The following is a 17,967-nucleotide window of genomic DNA, read 5'->3' as shown; positions in this document are numbered from 1 at the left end:
CTGATAAGACTGAGTTTCTATTAGTGATTTGCTAGCAGGGTGACATAGTTTATTTGTACTACTATACAAATTGAGACATAGGCACACACATAGATCTCCTTTTTATTGCAGAACAACTGTTGTCTTGGTAAATAAGAGTATACCAGTATTTGCCTGTCTTCTCTAGGGAAAAATGTATTTTCTTGAAAAGAAAGCATATTTAATGATTGCTGTAAGAATCCTATGGGAAAAAAATAATCTTTAGATGGCAGCAGTGTATTGATCACAGTGGAGACTGTAATCTGTGTCATTTCATTGTGTAGCATTTTCACTGGTGATAGATGTAGTACCTGAGAAGATCAGATTGACATTGGCTAAGGAATTGTTCTGGATAGTGCATAAAGACAGCTTCTACCTCCTGATCATATTTATAGTACACTGAGATGCAAAACTGTAGTACATTTATCTGCCCTGTTCAGGTTCTGCACTGCCATTGCTAGTAGTACCCAATCTGGCTTGATGGAAGATAATTCCACTATCCTCTGGATATTATATAGGGACACATGATAGTTTTGGCCTGAGACACCTCTAATGAACTCCCTTCGACAAAAAGAGATGCCTGAATGAAAGTGGGCTTTTGTATTACTGGTAGACTCACGAGGAAAAAAAAAAAACCACACAAAAGGAGCTACAACTTGTCTTCATAATTCATTCCTATAAACTAAAAAACAGTAAGTAGTATCTTTAAATCCATTAACTAGGGCTTGTACAACAGCTTGGTCAGTGCTGTGAGTCCCTTTCTGGCAGGATAGTTTGGAATAAATGGCCATAGAAAATTGATGTGGCATTGATTCATAAAAATAAATACAGAAATATGTGATCAAAATTAGTCTATCTGCACAAATTTGGAGATCTTAGCAGACGTTTCCTGAGTATCTTGCTCTTGTGGGCGTCCACAGAGATTCCTGTCAACATTTAATTAACATATTTTTGAAATCTCCTTCTGCTGAGCGGTGAACATTGTTAAGTACTTTATAGAGAAAATAAATCCCAGTACAAAAGAAGAATCAACATATCCCTATGGCTAAGCCAACAAAGTGAGCAAGCAAAATGGCAAACATATTTTCCTGCTTTTTATGCTCTTTTTTAATTTGCTTTCATAAAGTCCCTCTGCTTTACATAAAGCTAAATTAAGTCAATGAATTACTTGCCATGCCCTCTAGAAGACAGCAAAGATTACGTGATGAGATACTGAGTAAAAGAATACAACTATATTCTGGAAATATTAATCACTGGATAGGCATTCTAGTTATTGCTCAGTTTCTAGATTTGACAAGAGAACGATCATCTTATAGACAAGCAAAGATGATTTTATCTCTTAAGGCAGTTCCTACTGGGTCAGATTTTTGAGAGAGGCATATTTCTAGTTTCCTGTTGTGTTTAATCAATCTCTTGCTTGAAAGACCACATGCAATTAATTTTTCTTTCTGCTGGGAAAATGTTGCATGTCTTCCTGTCTGCTTACTTAACTTTAAATAATTATTGTACTGTATGTGCCTGTAACTACACCTGTTCTTTCACACTTCTTTGTGCCAGGGAAAGCCATCTTTAAAAATCTTGGACAGTTTGGTCGTAATTTACGTAGATGCTCATGCCATGCTGTGCATTGTTCATGTTTCTGTGTGCCTACCCATACTTTGCCTTGGCATAGAAGCCTAATGCCTGCACAAAACTCAGCATTTCTATAAACACATTACTGTATTTACCAGAGTGAGATGTGTGCAGTTTTGCTCCTTATTTGTGGGTTTCTCTTTTTATTGATTTAAATAAATTTGTATGTCTCCTAATGTACCTGAAAATAATTTATATTCCAAATTCCTTGACAGGAGCCAAATGAAATTGGTAACTTACGTGTTACAAATTTATAAAAATAATTATTTTATAAACTTGACAGCAGGAGGTTGATCCAGAATCTGCTGAAATCAGTGGAAAGCCTCTCACTGGAGGGCAAAGATAGATCCTGCCCTGTTAGGCTTTGTTGAGAGAGAATATAAACGAAGAGTGGAAAACAGAACCCTACAAAAAGATATAGAGAATACAGTTTGACTCATTATTTATGATCAATTAAATACTTACAATGAGATGCTAAGATATGAAAGAATTTACTTTATTTAGCATAATCTCGCTAAGATGTAGCCATATGGAAGTGAGAGATGTAGCATTTCATGAGCTGGTACTCAGAATGAGCAGTGGAAAACTGTGCTCTGTGCCAAGTTCTGTTAAGTTGAACTGATGCATTACCATTTGACTTCAGGGGGATTGTAGTTCTGTAACTACTATAAAAATGTGCCCTGCTGAGTTTAACTTTTTACTAGCTCATTTGATTTCTTTCCTTTTCTGGAGCAAGAGGCAAAGGTACTTTTTGGTGTACATGTGACCAGAGTTCTACAATGTACATCTTTGATAATTCTCATGGCATTTCACAAATGTAACCTGAAATATATTTTAACTTACCTTTGGGATTCACCATGCTTGAAAGTTCTTCGAAATTGGTGGCCCAAAGAGATCAAGTTGCAGGCTATGCAAGTCTTCTATTGATGGAGAATTTTTCTTAAGTTACTGTGAAAAGATTTATCTGGTTAGGTTTGAGGTGTGTCTTAAGTTATGATTAATATTTTATGCTTTATTTTAAATATATCGAGTGGCTTTGAACATACAGTGGATATTGACAAAGGTCAGATATAAGCCACTATAAGCCATGTGAGACACTGCTTGATTCTGTGTAGCTGCCTCATTAATCAAAGTGTGTGTAGGAGTGGAGTGAACATTGAAAACATTTGTGACTGATACTCCTTGGGTAGTTTCTCACTTCTCTGTCTTTCTTTTTTTGACAGTCAAATAAAAGGGCCAAGTCTCTCAACTACTCAACACAGGCTGTAGTGTTTACATGTGCTTTTAAAGAGTTTTTGAAAGAATTGTAGAACTTGAGGAGTGCAGCAATTGGGAAAGACTGCAGATACCTGGAGGGAAAGTCAGAGTACGTGGTTTCTGAGTGTTTGACTTGTTTGGCACAATCTGCTGGTTTGCAAAAGGGAATTTGAAGGTACTGAGTGAATTATCTAAAAGGCAGTGATCCATACATCCAAAAAGAGGCGTGTTGAGATTACTAGAGAGGTAATGTTGAATTTCAACAAAAGATGAAAATTTACAATTGAATGTCCTCGCAATTCCCTGTTTTTCTTAGTGAATAAACTCTGATATACCTGATAAAAATATGATAGGATGACTACCTGTGCACTTTGGGCAACTGCTTACCACTTAACAATGAGGATTTTTGTGCTGCACTGTGTCTGCAGACTTGCTACTGTATTGTGAAGGGGCTGGGTTGGCAGGCACCTCTGGAGATTGTTTCTTCTCAAAGCGAGGTCAATAGAGCAGGTTGCTCGGGCCCATTTCTGGTTAGGATGTGAATATCTCCAGGGATGGAGGCTCAACAACCTCTCTGTGTAACGTCTTTCAGATGAGTATTTCTTGTATTTCAGTTTGTAACCGTTGCTTCTTGTCCTGTCACTGGCTGAGGGATCTCTACAGACCTAGATATATGTGCAGAAAATCTGTGCCAGGATAAAATTCTGAGGCCAGTCTTCTGTTTTACATTATTTAAATATTGAGCTGTCACTGAGCAATTCAAGATGCAACAGTAGATCTGAGCGGTGTAAATATATTCCTGAATATTCTGTCCTTTAGTTAATCTTCAATGATATAATAGCTTCTTGGGATGCTGAAGGAATTCTAGGTTTTGTTGGTGGAAGAAATTTATTGAAACTGATGAGGTAGTAGTAGTTTTTCATGTACATAAATAAACCCACTGAATAGCTGTAAAGTCATTTCTTAATAGAAGCCTGGGTCATTAGAGACCTGGAAAACTGTCTCACCAGAGGTGGAAATAGCAACTAGCTATACAGCCAAAGGTCAACTATTTGATCTGGTAAATTCATCCTGGGATGAAGGACTTAAATTGAAGCAGTGGAACCGAGTGTGAGGTGACACTGATAACTGCCACTAAAAAAATGAAAGATTGAGAAAACAGAATAACAAAATTAGGGCACATAGGCTTGTGAAAAGTCTGTAGAAGATGGAACTTTTAATGTGTAGTTGGTGGGAAAAGTCTCAAATCTGTGAACAAAGGAAATATCTCCCATTTGATTCTCCTTTTGTTCAGGAAATGATGCTTTGCTCATTGTAAATTAATACAGTTGGCAGCCTCAGCTCAAATATTCAGTTCAAATGGAGTAATGCTCTTTTTAGGTTATAAGGCAGTAATGCTGTTATGTTACAGAGCTGCAATTGCATTTTGCAGCAGTGCAGGGCAGGGGCTGAGTTTCTGCTTATGCCCTTAGGACCCAGTGCTCCTAGGATTTTTTTGCACTTCTTTTTTCTTTTTTTGAGCTTATATTTTTGGTGTTGCAAAGACCAACCCTGTGCAGCATATTTAACACAGTGACTCTTGACAGCTACAGCTGATGTTTATTATATATTATTTTGTACATGGTATCAAGTTAAATTCTGTTTTCCCAAGAACCAATCTGTCAACATCTTTCTTAAGCCAGTGCCAGAGTAAATAAAAAACTTTACTCATAATGAGCACACTGGATAAACCAAGAGCAAACAACTGACATTGTTTTCACTATTTTTTTGATTGTGAATGGCAGACTCCAGCTATTCTTACTTTTACTATTGTAACAAGAAAATTAAATTGTATAACAGGCAAATAGTTCCTAATAAACTCATAGTGCTTTATGTTGCCATGACATAATATGTAACAACTCAGGTATGTCTTTCATTCTTATATTGGTGGATCTGTCATTCAAAATATTGACTTCAGAATTAAAATAACAGGAATTAGATAGTCTCGCGTGTGTCAGATAAGGCTGCAGATATCTGTCACACCTCTACCCGCTGCTGAGAAAGCTTTTTTACCAGGTGAAAATAGGCATTCCTGTCCACAGTGAAGCAGCATATTATTCTGGAATTCTCTTTCTTTATGGGTAAGATGATGCTTCACTTGGAAGAGTAGGTGGCTTAAATTATCTCTGTTTCTGTATTTATTTTGCATATTATTTCCCCACCTTATGCTAGATTTAAAAACAATGAATCAAGAATTTGGAAGATTTTGCAGTCGTTGCAGCTTTGTTATTAGATGTTGTCTGAAAGCTTTGCTATATGTCAGGAACTTAACTTTAATCTCCATACATTAACCTCAGCTGTGGCAGCTAGATTTGATATTGTCAGAGTGCTAAACCTGTTGGCACAGTGAACAATGCCTGCCCTGAGGATTTGACTCTTAATAGGTTCTTAAATTAATGTGAGCGTGAACCAGTATTCTCATCCGTTTTTACATCCAGAAAAGCTGAGCTGTAAGAAATCCAAGAATTTCTAACTTAGTTTGAGCTATGGCTATCAAAAAAATATTTTACTTTTCCTCAGGGATGGTGTGAATAGGAATCCAGACTCATTATGAGTATGCTAGATGCAACTATTAAAAAATCTCTCACAAACTTCACTGTCCTACCCGTCTGCTCACTGTTAAAGGTGTACATCTCATTTTTATTCTGCATACATTACACAACATATGCACATGGAGATATATATGTTGGAGAACTTCTCTAGGAAAATGCTACGTAGATATCCTCACATATGGGCTACAGTGAAGAGAAGGATGGACAGGAATGTGAGTATTCTGACCTTTCTAGGACATTATGCACTAGTGTTGAAATTTAGGGCTATGTAATGGTATGACACAGGAGTTAGAATATTTAAAAGCACTTCATGAAACATGTTAATGATATCAAAAGCCAGTTCGGAACACCTAATGACCACAAACTTACAGGGTACTAATCTTTTTCCTTAATTAATATATATATACATATATAATTACATATATATATATATATATAATTTTTTTTTTTAAGATTCTTTGGAACTTCCCTGCCAATTTTCTTTTCACAGAATGTGCATCACAACCAGCTTTTGATTATAAATAGCCTTTTCAGGTAAATGGAGCAGTGCAGCTACCAGGCATGTCACTGTTTCAGATACTGCCATGGACCAATACATGTTTTTCTAGGAGATGGATACAGCTTTGAACAGCTTTTCTGTAGTAACCTTACATATTCTTAGGCATGTGACCTTTGGAGAAGCCTAGTCAAGTGACCAGAAACACTTACCAGTTGCTTAGTTACCTTCACTTTGCAGTTTAGAGTTAAGCAAACAGCAGTGATAGAATCATCTATAAAACTCTGTGCAGTAAGTAGACACCCACTCTGAAAATACCTGAGGGAACTGTCCTTTGCTGTAGTATTCCCTTTGTCAGCATGGGTATCATATGGATATAAATACTCCTTGGACATCTTTTTGCTTCTGCTCTTTAGTTTCTCATGCAATTCACTTTTGGAGGCCAGGAGAAATGTGTGTGTGAATGTTATCCCTCTTCACTTGCTAGGGAAAATTGCTGAATGTCTTCTTTAAAGATCTGTCACACTGTCAAGTCCTGCAGAACCAGTTGGTTGCCCACCAGAGGTGGGCAGGTCAGTGTGTCTGGTGAGAAAATGTGAGTTAGTGGTTAGTGAATTTGTGTAAAGACTTCTAGCTTGCTGAGAAAATTTAGAGATAGGTGGGACACTGAAACAGAGTGAGCCTTTCCTTCCAAAGTATTTGAAACCTTTTCGTCTGTCTTGGTTATGTTCAGATGATGTCACTTGGCAATGTTTACTTCAGGTTTGGTTGCTTGGTAGACTTAGTGAAGCTACACTGATGTAACGATATGGGTATTTAGTCATGCAGTATGGACATTGAGACATACCCTACTCTTGCCCTCAAAGCTAAAACAAGTTGGAAACTGTCTTTGATGGGTGTCCTACAGCCAGGCTAGGTCTGGCTCTACTTTCTTTTGCTTCACAGTAAGAGAACATACTGATCCAAATCGTTGCAGAGTACACGCTCTATTGATACAAAACAAACAAACATTGCCAGCACAAAACATTCAAAATTTTCAGTTTCAGTACTGTATTAAATTTTCATGTGCGTACTGGCTCCACTCTACAGGCTAGCTCTACTAAATGAGTGCTGTCAATTTAGGTGGCGTTGGATGAAAATAATCCCCTCAATTCAGACCCAACAGTATCAGTCACATCTGAAAAAGCTATGGATAATTTTATCTGTGCTGTACATAAGAAAGAGATGCACAGATGGCAGAATCCACACCTACCCACAGTTAGGGGCAAACCTCTGTGGCTGGAGGAAAAAACTCTTTTGTGATGAGTGAAAGGAATAGCTACGTGATCCAGAAAGAGGTCAAACGCATGGAAATAGATATGAATCCAACTCTGCAGTTCTTGTCTAATTCTCAGCCACCATGAGTTGGTCCTCCTGGGGAGTATGCATGTCTCTCCTGTCTGAAGGAGCAGAGTGCAGAGTTTGCAAAATACACGTTTGGCTGTACTTCAGTATCTACTTTTTAGGAGGAGAATTTTTTTTGTTTAAAATGACACTGAAAATTTCTAAAGCATTTTTTTCTTCTGCAGTATGTAGACAAAATATCACATCCAGGTACAGTACTGTATACAAGTCTTAGAGGTGCTTTGGTAGGCTGTACTGTAAGGCTGCACCATTTCTTCATAAATGTATTAAGCTGTAGTCAGGCAAAGATTGAGGCAATTATGAACTTTGCTTTTATCCAGACAGAATTGCATGTGTGTGTACATTCATGCACACACACACACAATTTTCACACACAGAATGTATACTAAATAAAAAATAGTGAATGTATATATTTATACATTCTAAAATCTGTTTCTAAAAGTGTGGCATCTGTAGACTTGGCAATGATTTTAGCATAACCAGATCCAAAATCTATTTAATTGATGAAAACCTTTCCTTTTAGTTCACTGGTAGTTGATTAGGCAGTATTTATATATATTGGCTAGTATTCTCACACACACACATACATATGTTACATGTATATAACTGTGTTCTGTATTGGAATTTGATAATCACCATAAAAAAAATGAGTACCACAGAAATTCTCAGAAGGCTTTAATTTCCATCTTCAGAGGACTGTCAGAATCTGTGCTCACTTGCTTTAAGGCTACCAAGGAACCACAAAATGGGTCCTAAGAGATTTCAAGTTCTCTGGGTTGTACAAATGCCTTTAGGCTTTTGTTGTCAGACTGTTAATAGACGGAGAATCAGATTATTAATGGAACTGTTGCTCTAGTGCATCTGCACGATTTTAATGGATGTACCTATTCTGCAGTGACTGCTTGAACTTGTGAGGGTAATGCAAGTTTTAAAAGGCCTGTAGCATTTTCAACATGAAATATGTCCCTAACATAGCTGAGTCTCAGACATAAGCAGCATTTCCCCCATGTACTCTGAAAAAAGAAGTTAGACCATGTGATAATATTGTATATTTTTAAATACAGTAATTGAGGAAAGTGCTTTCAATAATAATTTGTAATAATATTGGAATCCCCTTTTGTTTGTCATCTCTATTTTTTGTTCATTTTATTTTGATGTTGAGGAAAAGGTGTAGCTGTAGTGCTGCTAACCTGGATTCTGGCCGTTAGAGGTGGATTGGAACATGTGCAATGAACCCCTTTGTTCCTATGTGTATTTAGAAGTGACTGTGTTCCCTCTTCACTCAGCAACAGGCAGGTGTAAACACTGAACAGCTGTGAGTGTGTATAGGTTGGTGTCCAAGTCTTCATCAGTAACTAAACCTCATAAAGAAAGAGCTGCACTGAAAACATAAAAAGAAACAAACAAAAAAACTAGTATAACTAATTGGACACAAAGGAACTTAATATCCAGCAGCAAAGCATGACAAAGAAGCAGGAACCTCAAGACTTTTTTGTCTGTATGTTATAGTAATATGCCACAGTGGCTAGTAATTGTTCTTTTTAGAGTAAGAACTTTAACAAGCTTAGAGGTAGATTTTGGAGTGTTGGTCTTTGCAGTTCTGGATGTCACCCTAAGAAAAAGTATGGCTAGAATTGTCTCAGCAGTATTGCAAAATGGGTAGCAAGGAAGAAATGTTAGTGACAGCTGTGTTGTTATTCTGATCTCTGTTTTTTGAAATAACTGTCAGCAGAGCTGTGCTTGGGCAAAGCATGCAGCTTCCCTCCTCCCAGTAGTACCCAGCGGTAGGGCCTTCCCCATCAGTGGCTGCTTGCTCCCTGAAATGACCTCTGACTTTTTCCCATTATATGTTATTTGTCTCCTGACTTTTCAGAGTCCTCTTTGGCTACCTCTGCCCTCCTCTACCTCATTCCCATCAGCCAGAAACCATTGGTTTGCCACCCCATTGGTAAACAAAAGCTGAGTTTGTTTCTCTGAGTTCTCAATAATTTTGTCTACACTTAAATCTTGTCCTGGCTACAAAAGGAATGATATATTTGGCTTCTAGAATCAGAATATAAGAACTGCCATAATACAAATGTTAAAAGAAAGAAGCCTCATTCTGTTTAAACAGACTGACTTCCTCTTATCTGGAAGAAATGCATGCAGATTATTGCAAGCACCCAATTTATTCATGAATTCACAGGACATAATTTGTATTTGGTTATGGGAAGAAAGAATGAAAACAAGGGTACCAGGAAAATGAAGAGAGAAAAAAATGCAACTAGGCTTAGAAGATGATTTAATCTTTTCTCATTTGAACTGTGGAGGATTCATTAGTGGATTTATTCATAGATTAAATCACATATTCGTCATAAAAGTGATTTGTTCAGCTTTGCTGAAAAAACTCACGTTACTCCAGGGCTTAGAACTCATATTGCACTTATTGGCCTGCAGCACATTTTAGTGCTACGTTTCAATTCCTTGTGAAGTAATAGTTTTCACACTACCTCTTCACTCAGAGGTGAAAACAGCCTCTGTAGATTTTAACATTTCCTTTTCTGTGGGCTGTTGGGACTTATTTAATGCAGAAAGACCTCAACAGAACCTGCAGAGGGAAAGATTTTGTTAATAAAGATTCATGGGCTTATAGGGTAATTCAGGTTGAATGGGGCCTGGAAAGGTTTCTAGTCCAATCTCCTGCTCAAAGCAGTCAGCACTGACTTCAGAATGAGTTGCTCAGAGCTTTACCCAATTGGGTCTCGAAGACTTTCAAGGATGGAGACTGCACAACCTTTGTAATCAAATCTCATGGTGGAAAGTAGTCAATTTCTTTTAGAAGAATATATCATGATAAGATTCTTAACAACCTGAAACCCTGATAGCTATAAAGTCTAACTTGAAGGATGCACAATGATTGGAAATACATGAATAACTGAATGAGTGAATTACTGAAAAATGGATAACTTGTATGCATATCATACAATATATTTTAGTCTAAGTTAAAAGAGTCAAGAACGTTCAAGATGACTGGGCAAGAACTGACTAAATCACTTGGAGACTGCTTTATTGTGGAACTTGGAAACTGTAAGAGCACCTGAGGCAATGAGAAGAGCTGTCTCTCTGTGTATCTATGTCTGTAGAGTGACACAACCCACTAGGTTTTTTTTTTTTTCCTATTTATAATGTGATTGTTGCTATCTTACCAGTAGAAAGGAAAGCTTTTTAAAACTTGAGTATGCTTGTGCATCCAAATGCTTGGTTGTGATTCAGAATGGAGTGCCATGCTGAGGTTACTGCTGGATGTCAGTGAGCAGTTTCAGTGGTGGGTCAATAGCAGTGCTAGAAATCTGTGAGATATTTACCACCAGCAACTCTTTCAGATGAGCCAAGACTAACAGTATAGCCAACACCAAGTAATAGGCATTTCTGGCTTTGGCTGATTTTTTTATTACATATAGAATATTTTTTTAAGTCCGTAAATAACGTTAAGAAAAGGAATCTGAACCTGATCATTTTATTTGTTGCTTTTTACATTAGATCCAAAATAACATCTTTAGTACTAAGTATTATTGCTCAGTAAGGAGGGAGGCTAGATTTTTAATATTGCATTTTTTATCATGTTAATAGAACTGGGAAGTAATTAGACTGCTGCTGGCAATCTTGTTTTATTCCACACGGTGTCATCACATGGCAGGAATAATTTTAATGAATTTGAAGTTGCTGGTAAAATTGGTTTCAGGAAGTAACAGAAATACTACCAAGTACGTGAAAAACTTTTCCCTCTGTGCTGCTAAAATAGTTCTATCTGAGAGCTGCTAAGAGACTGTTAGCACATACTTGCAGATTGCATTTACGTTCATCACTAATTTTTTTTTGAATCCTTAGTTGTATTGCACCACCTCTATTGAATATTAGAGCAGATTGACTTGAAAGAAATAATTACCATGAGCTTCATGATGAACTCTCCTCATTGGTACGGTGTCATTGTATTCCACTCATTAGAAAGATAGCAGGATGGTAATTAAGAAGTGAACCATCTTGCTGTGAGTATTTTATAGCTGTCAGTTGGTATGAAGAGGAAAACTCTTTTATGAGTCATCCTTGTGTAACTTACCCCAGCTCCCTTTTGAGGTAATATATAGCAGAGCTTGTCTCTGAGGGTGCATTTCTAACTCTTTAATTATTTTTATCTGTTTATTATTATTACTATTATTATTATTATTATTTTCAAAATACTACAAATATAAGCACCTGGGAGTCTAAATTCAGATTGGCTGTTGCTTATGCAGAATAGTAACCCTCTTGGCTCAGGCAAAGAGTAGTTAATGTGGCAAGAACAGTACAAAGTTGCTCTGTTACATTGAGAATTTACCACCACACACATTGGAGTGAGTTTGGTCTTTAGTTCTTCACTGAAATATTACAGAATTTTGCTCTTATCACTACTTGCAGAGAGTTGAAACAAATAATACCAAATGTAAGACAAAATTAAAGATAAATCCTTGCCTAGAAGACTGTTCTGCTGTGTCTGCAGACACAAATGAATTGAAGAGTTGGACTTCCTTTTCTTTGGAAAAAAGACAAGGGGAGAAAAACAACTGAGGTGTCATCTGTATGTTGTAAAGTACACTTCCACTGATCTTCTCATTTTGGTTGCTGTGAGTGCACATATCCAGGACTGGTGGTATTCAAAGTGGATATTTATAGAGTTGTATAAATATACATGGGCTGTATGTGGGTTGTTGTACTGATACCATAATGAGTGGTAGTACTGCTTTCAGAAAAAGGAAATTGTCAGGTTGTAGCATGCCCATAAACAAGCTTTATCTTGGAGACATGGGTTTAGATGTTAGTAGTGGAACTAGGACCAGGAGCAGTCAAAGCTTAATAGACATACAAATTGTTTTAAGGTCCACAGAGTTTCATCCTGAATTCCCGAGGCAGTAGTACGAGTGATTTAACAGTTTCATCTGTGACAAAGTTAGACTGAAAGGCTGACAAAATTGATGAATTCAATTTTTAATACAATGAATTATACTTTATATTGTCTTCTGGGTTTTCATATAGAAATACTGCATCAAAAGCACATGAAGAAATATGTTCTGCAGATCATCATCTGCTTCAGAAAGACTTGGTGGTTTCGCTATTAAAATTGTGATATTAAATACTTTCTATTGACTACTTGGTGATACAATTTTGGTTATTCTTACATTCCCAGTGCTGATGCAATAAGAAAAAAGCTTTGGATGTCTTCACCTTGTCCTTTCTGAGTCAGTCTGTTGTTCTTTATGCTGCATACTGAAAGATTCTAGAAAGCTCATTGTCTATGAAAATCCAATCATGTTTTACCATTGTTTTAAAATGCTTTGACTACATTTTCTTTGTACTTCTTTCTGTTCAGAAGCTTTTAGAAGAAATACTACATAGAAATGGAGGAAATTTCAGATGTCACAGTTGCTGTGACATGATAGCCCTGAAGGAACATTTAGGTAATGGGACCTGGTTCTGCAGTCAAGAAAACTGGAAATAGCAGAGAGCTCTGGAAACGTTTGGCAAGTGTGTGGGGGAACTACAGCCTTGCTGGGCAGAATGACATTTTCCACTTGTCCATGCCATGCTGGTGAAGAGCCCAGCACAGCGAGCAGAAGGTGGGCAGAAGCTGTGACATGCAGAATTTGTAGGCAGGGAGGACTGTGGGAACTATATGGCGATTCCAAACCCATGGTATCTGGAAAATATTGCCTGCTTTTTCCAGTCAAACCAAATTTCTGTTTAGCACTTTGTCTATTAGTTTTTATAGTTTCTTCTGAGTTGCCTTGAACTTGTTTAGAAACGGCAATTGGCTCATCCAGTGAAGTGAATGAAACTGCATTTACCTGCAACCTTGGCACTAACACCCTTCACTTGCAGCTGGAAACAGTTTATGTGGATACAAAACAGTTGAGTAATGGGTAGCAGATGGAAATTAACAAGCTAGTGTGAAAGTTTTTGTTGTCTAATGGCTTGAAAAGAGCAAGGTTTCAATCTATTTTCTTATTACACACGATAGTTAAACTTCAGATTAATTTTTGTAGGCTTCTTATTTGGTTGTATTTTTTATGATTTGCAGTTTGGGTAGAAATTATTCCTCTGGCAAAAGAAGTTAAAATAAATCTCTGCAGCATTTTGTTCTAGTGATTTTGCAGGTAAATTGATACACTCCAGAGAACAAGAAGCATGTATTTTTGCACTTAAAGTACTGTGCCATTACTCATGAATTTTGCATGGCAGTGGCTTCCAAAAGCCAGCATATTAATGAGAAGCTAGGCTTGACTGAATGCTGAGTCAAGCCTCAGACTGTATTTCTTTATGCTATTAATACTCTTGCCACTGTTACAATGTACTTTTTCTTTCTTCTTTTAGCTATTTCCAGCTAAGTATGTATAGGGGAGTTTTTCTGACACAGTAAAACTTATCTAGGAAATAACACAAGCACCTCAAGATTGCTGAAGTTATTATTTGTCTGCTTGCATAAACAAAGATACAAAATTGCAGTTAGAATTGTGCAGTGGAAGAGTTTACAAAGAAAGCACAAAGGACCAATGTAAGTGAGAGCTGAATCCAGGCACTGGTCAGGGCTCATTCCCTGAACCCATTCAGCTTGTGCCAGCAAGGCTGCTGCCAAACCCTTAGGAAGTTTGCTCATCTTCCCCAGATGATGTTTACAGGGAACAGGAGATAGACCAATGGAAGGTGATGTTTCACCGTCTCCTCTTGCCTTGGTGTTAAACAGAACTTGTCAGCACAAAAAGTTTAACGTATTCCCAACTCAAGGATTTGTGGTTATGTTGGTTTAAGCCTGCTGGGAATGATGGAACAGGTTTTCTATCAGTGTTGCTTTCAGATGAAATGTCAGCAGTTCTTGCAGAAAGCGTTTGTCTCTTGTTTCTGCCTGTCACTGACTCAACAAATGGCCAACTTCTGTGAACCGGTTCTGTGCTAAGTACCTAACTGCTGCTTTCGTCCCAGGCGAGTGAGTACAAGTTTTAGTACCTGTTTATCTACTTCAAAATGAAATGATCATAACAGAATTGATCACGAAGGATGGTGAACTATAAACTGTCTAGGCTATAACGGTACTAAATATTAGAGAATTAATGTATAAAGGTGGTACTGAAAAGTGTTCAGTTTGGCAGCACTAGGTCAAGAGGCTCTGGACAGGTCTCCCTGCAGCGATCCGTTCAGATAAGGTGAAACTGTAGTGCTCTGAGAGGAAACAACAGCAGAACAGGGATCTGCTTGCAAATATGCATTGGGAAACTGAAAACCCTCTAATTTTCCATTCTGCTTATTCCTCTTGAGAGATGAACTTTCCTCCCACACCTCTGGCCATTTATTGATAACCTCTCACTGCAGATGTGGAGCTGTGCCTACCTGAAACAAATAAGTGGTCTAGCATATACCACTCTGGTGCTGGGAGGGGTGCTGGCCTCTGCATTTTCTGTACTCTGGAGAAGGGCAGCTTCTTTATGAGATGTTGCCTGCAGGATTATATGGATTGTCCACAGTGTGTTTTAGTGTTCTCTGTGCTGGAGAATAATAAATTCACCAGATGCTCACTTTCACCACTGCTGTGTCTTCTGACCTAGGCAGAGCAGTATCAGTCCAACTGCAGTCCCTAGGTTGAGTTTGATGTGAACATTGCATGTGTTGCCAACCACCAGATAACCTGATGTCTGAATTGTTAAAAACAGTAGCATGTTACTGGAATATTACATGATCTGTAGTCTGAGCTATGATGAATATCAAATAAAGGAAATATAAACTCTGAAAAAAATGTACATACAGAAATCACTTTAAATATTTAAAGCTTTAAGAATTAAAATTGCTCTCACTGTATATGTGTTTATAGTACTTTGCTGTTTTCTAATAGAGTTCTTATCTGAAAATCCATAGCCATTTCACTAATAGATGTATCAGTACTTACCAAGACTTTCTGTTATTGTTTGTGTAGACAAAATCAAAGCCTTATATGCTATAGTATTTCTAAGCGAGTGGAACTCTCAAAGCAGTATCAATCTATATTTGAACAAAATCAAGAATTTGCTTTTTGTCTGTGAAGTTTTGGGTATGCCTCACCTGCTTTGTAAGGCCCTCATTGTGCTGGAATCCCATTCACAACAATCATTCTGTTATCTCGTTGTCACTTCAATGTCCTGTTTGCTTTCTCTAAACTAGATTGTAAGCTCTGAAGGACAGGAACAAAGCATGTAATTCTGCACCTAATGTTATGAGGTTATGTTATGGTTCTTATTTCTGACATTTAGGTTTGCAAGACCCCTGGATAACCTGTAAAGTGATCCTAGTGACCTAACATGCTGAATATTTTAATAATTTCCCTTAAAAAAACTTTTTTTTTCTAGGAGATTTGGTGAGGATACAGAGGTTTCAAGTTCTGTTATGCTACTGTTCAGTTTTACCAAACATCTGCTTTGGCTTGATAAAGAGAGTGAAGTTCCCTAGGTTATTTCTACTTCCAGGTCTTATCAAAACACAGAAACAGACTGAGAGAAACAGACTTCTAGGGGAATGTGTGGTAAATCATCAGGAGCAGAAGAGGCATGGCCTTCTCCCCTATTCTCAATCTGAAACATCTGCCCTGTCTTTTCACACACAGACTGGATTTTAAGAACTGGGAAGCATCGGGATGTTTCTTTTCATTCTATTCTTTAATTCCAGCCTTTATCTTTACATTTATAAGATTTTTTTACCGTTAAATTTTGTTGTTTGTTATGCATCATCTGGAGTTTTCAGCTCTCTCACTGCTATGTTCTTAACTTTTTTTCTTTTCTCTTTTTTCTAGAGCCTGTGTTATCTTGGGTGTCATATTCCTCCTCTCATCTATATGTATTGTGATCAAAGCTATCCACGATCTTGCAAAGAAGGTTCTTCCAGAAGTGGTAAGGTGATTCATGTTCTTTGAAATGTTCACTTTATCCCTCACACTGCCAGTGAGACAGAGAAAGGCCAATGTCTCCTTCTAGTTTTTAAGGGTTTTTATAGGCTTGACTCCACCTTCTCTTCTCTATGGTTACATCTACAGGCCAAATCTTTCACAGCATAATCATTTAAAACTTTTATACAAGACTACAGAAGTTCACTTAAAGTGAGGCAGTCTCTCTAGGCTTAATTAAGTGGTGGAATTTTGATAGGAGACTCTTTCCACAGTTTAGTACTATTTTATTATTTTATTTTTAATTTGGAAAAAAGCTGTTCTTTTACCCAGCTCTTGCCTCCAATTCCAAAGCCACGTACAAGTAGCAAGAACAAAAGAGGTAAAGGGAGAATGCTGGGTGAAACACCTGGCTTTTCAACCAGCTTACCACGGAGCATCACAAAGGGTTTTTCTCCTGCTCTCTGCTTTGTTTTGGTTATGAAAGGCAGTCCCTACCTGGCCTACTGAGCAACTTTCCCCAGCAGCCTTTATTTGAGCTCTCTCTGTCCTATCCTCCTTGCTTCCTTCCAGCAGCAGTTATTAACTTCCCTGAGCAATATTCAACCAAATCAGCTGCTCACTGGAAGGGCCATTTGGCAGTGGTTCCACTCCCAGAAGACTCTTCCTAAAGTGCCCCAAAAAAGTAAGGCTTAGATTTAGTTATTGTATATACTACCTAACCTGGGCGTTTTGAATTCAACCTTGAAGTACGGTATATTTGTAAATGTGTACATCAGGACTTCTTCCATACAAATATCACTCTTCACGTATAATTGCAGAGAAACCTCAGCTCCTTACTTTTGTTCAAGAGATGGAGGCAGAGCTGGAAAAAAAAAAAGCCAAAATGAAATTTGAATCCATTACACATGTTAGCAGTGCAGACGACCTACTGGGTGCTGTACTGTCATGGAAACTTTTGAGAATCTGGCTAACAACAAAACATAGTTTTCAGTAGCATAGTGAAATTTGAATAACCACAAGTAGTATAGCAAAAACCTGTGACTTACTGCATTATTGAATTGAAACCAAATGCATTGTATGGCTGCAAGGTATTCATGTTCTCTTTGCATTTCGCTTTTCCTCTTTTCTACTCTTCATAATTTACTGCCTCCTCAGTTTTACCAGTGTAAACAGCACATGTAGTTATTCCCCAGCCTGGTTCTGTCAAGATGATCTAGGTTAACTCGAACACTTTTAGTAGTCATTTTTCCAACTCAACCAAAACATTGTGACAGAACTGGGTTAGGGAGTGAGCATGGATGCCTGTGTGCCAGCAAAGCAGAAGGAAATCCTGGCAAGGGTGGGGGAAGACCCTACACTGATGGTCAGCTAAAAGACAATCTCTTAACTTAGCAATACCCAAACAGTGCATCTGGCTGCAGTTTGGCTTGTACTGAGTGAGAAAATGAAATCTATGTATAAGAAGCAGCAGAAGTAAGCCAAGAAGGTTTGATGGTAGCATAGGTCAGATTAATTTGGATGACTCAACCTAATTCACTGGGGGTAAATAAACATCTTAGTATTTTCAGCAGTAGGAACAAAAGTTTAAAAGGTAAGGCATCTTCCATCATTACAGGTATCACCTGTAGGTGAGTACTCTGTTTCTTAAGTGC

The 17,967-nt window shown here is 37.7% G+C and overlaps 1 protein-coding gene across 4 annotated transcripts in view; it reads left to right on the top strand.

Moving 5' to 3' along the window:
- Nucleotides 1–17,967, top strand: part of TMEM163 (transmembrane protein 163) — an 82,473-nt gene that overhangs the window by 47,206 nt on the left and 17,300 nt on the right. For all 4 annotated transcript variants that reach the window (XM_015289925.4, XM_040704261.2, XM_422132.8 and 1 more), the window contains one exon: nt 16,223–16,319. In XM_015289925.4, the coding sequence (XP_015145411.1) occupies nt 16,223–16,319 (97 nt within the window). The remainder of the gene's footprint in view (nt 1–16,222; nt 16,320–17,967) is intronic.

Source organism: Gallus gallus, chromosome 7, assembly GCF_016699485.2.
Source record: "Gallus gallus isolate bGalGal1 chromosome 7, bGalGal1.mat.broiler.GRCg7b, whole genome shotgun sequence".
In the NCBI taxonomy this organism is placed as follows: Eukaryota; Metazoa; Chordata; class Aves; order Galliformes; family Phasianidae; genus Gallus; species Gallus gallus.
The sequence above is the reverse complement of the archived record's forward strand: the minus strand, read 5'-3'. Positions and strand labels throughout refer to the sequence as shown.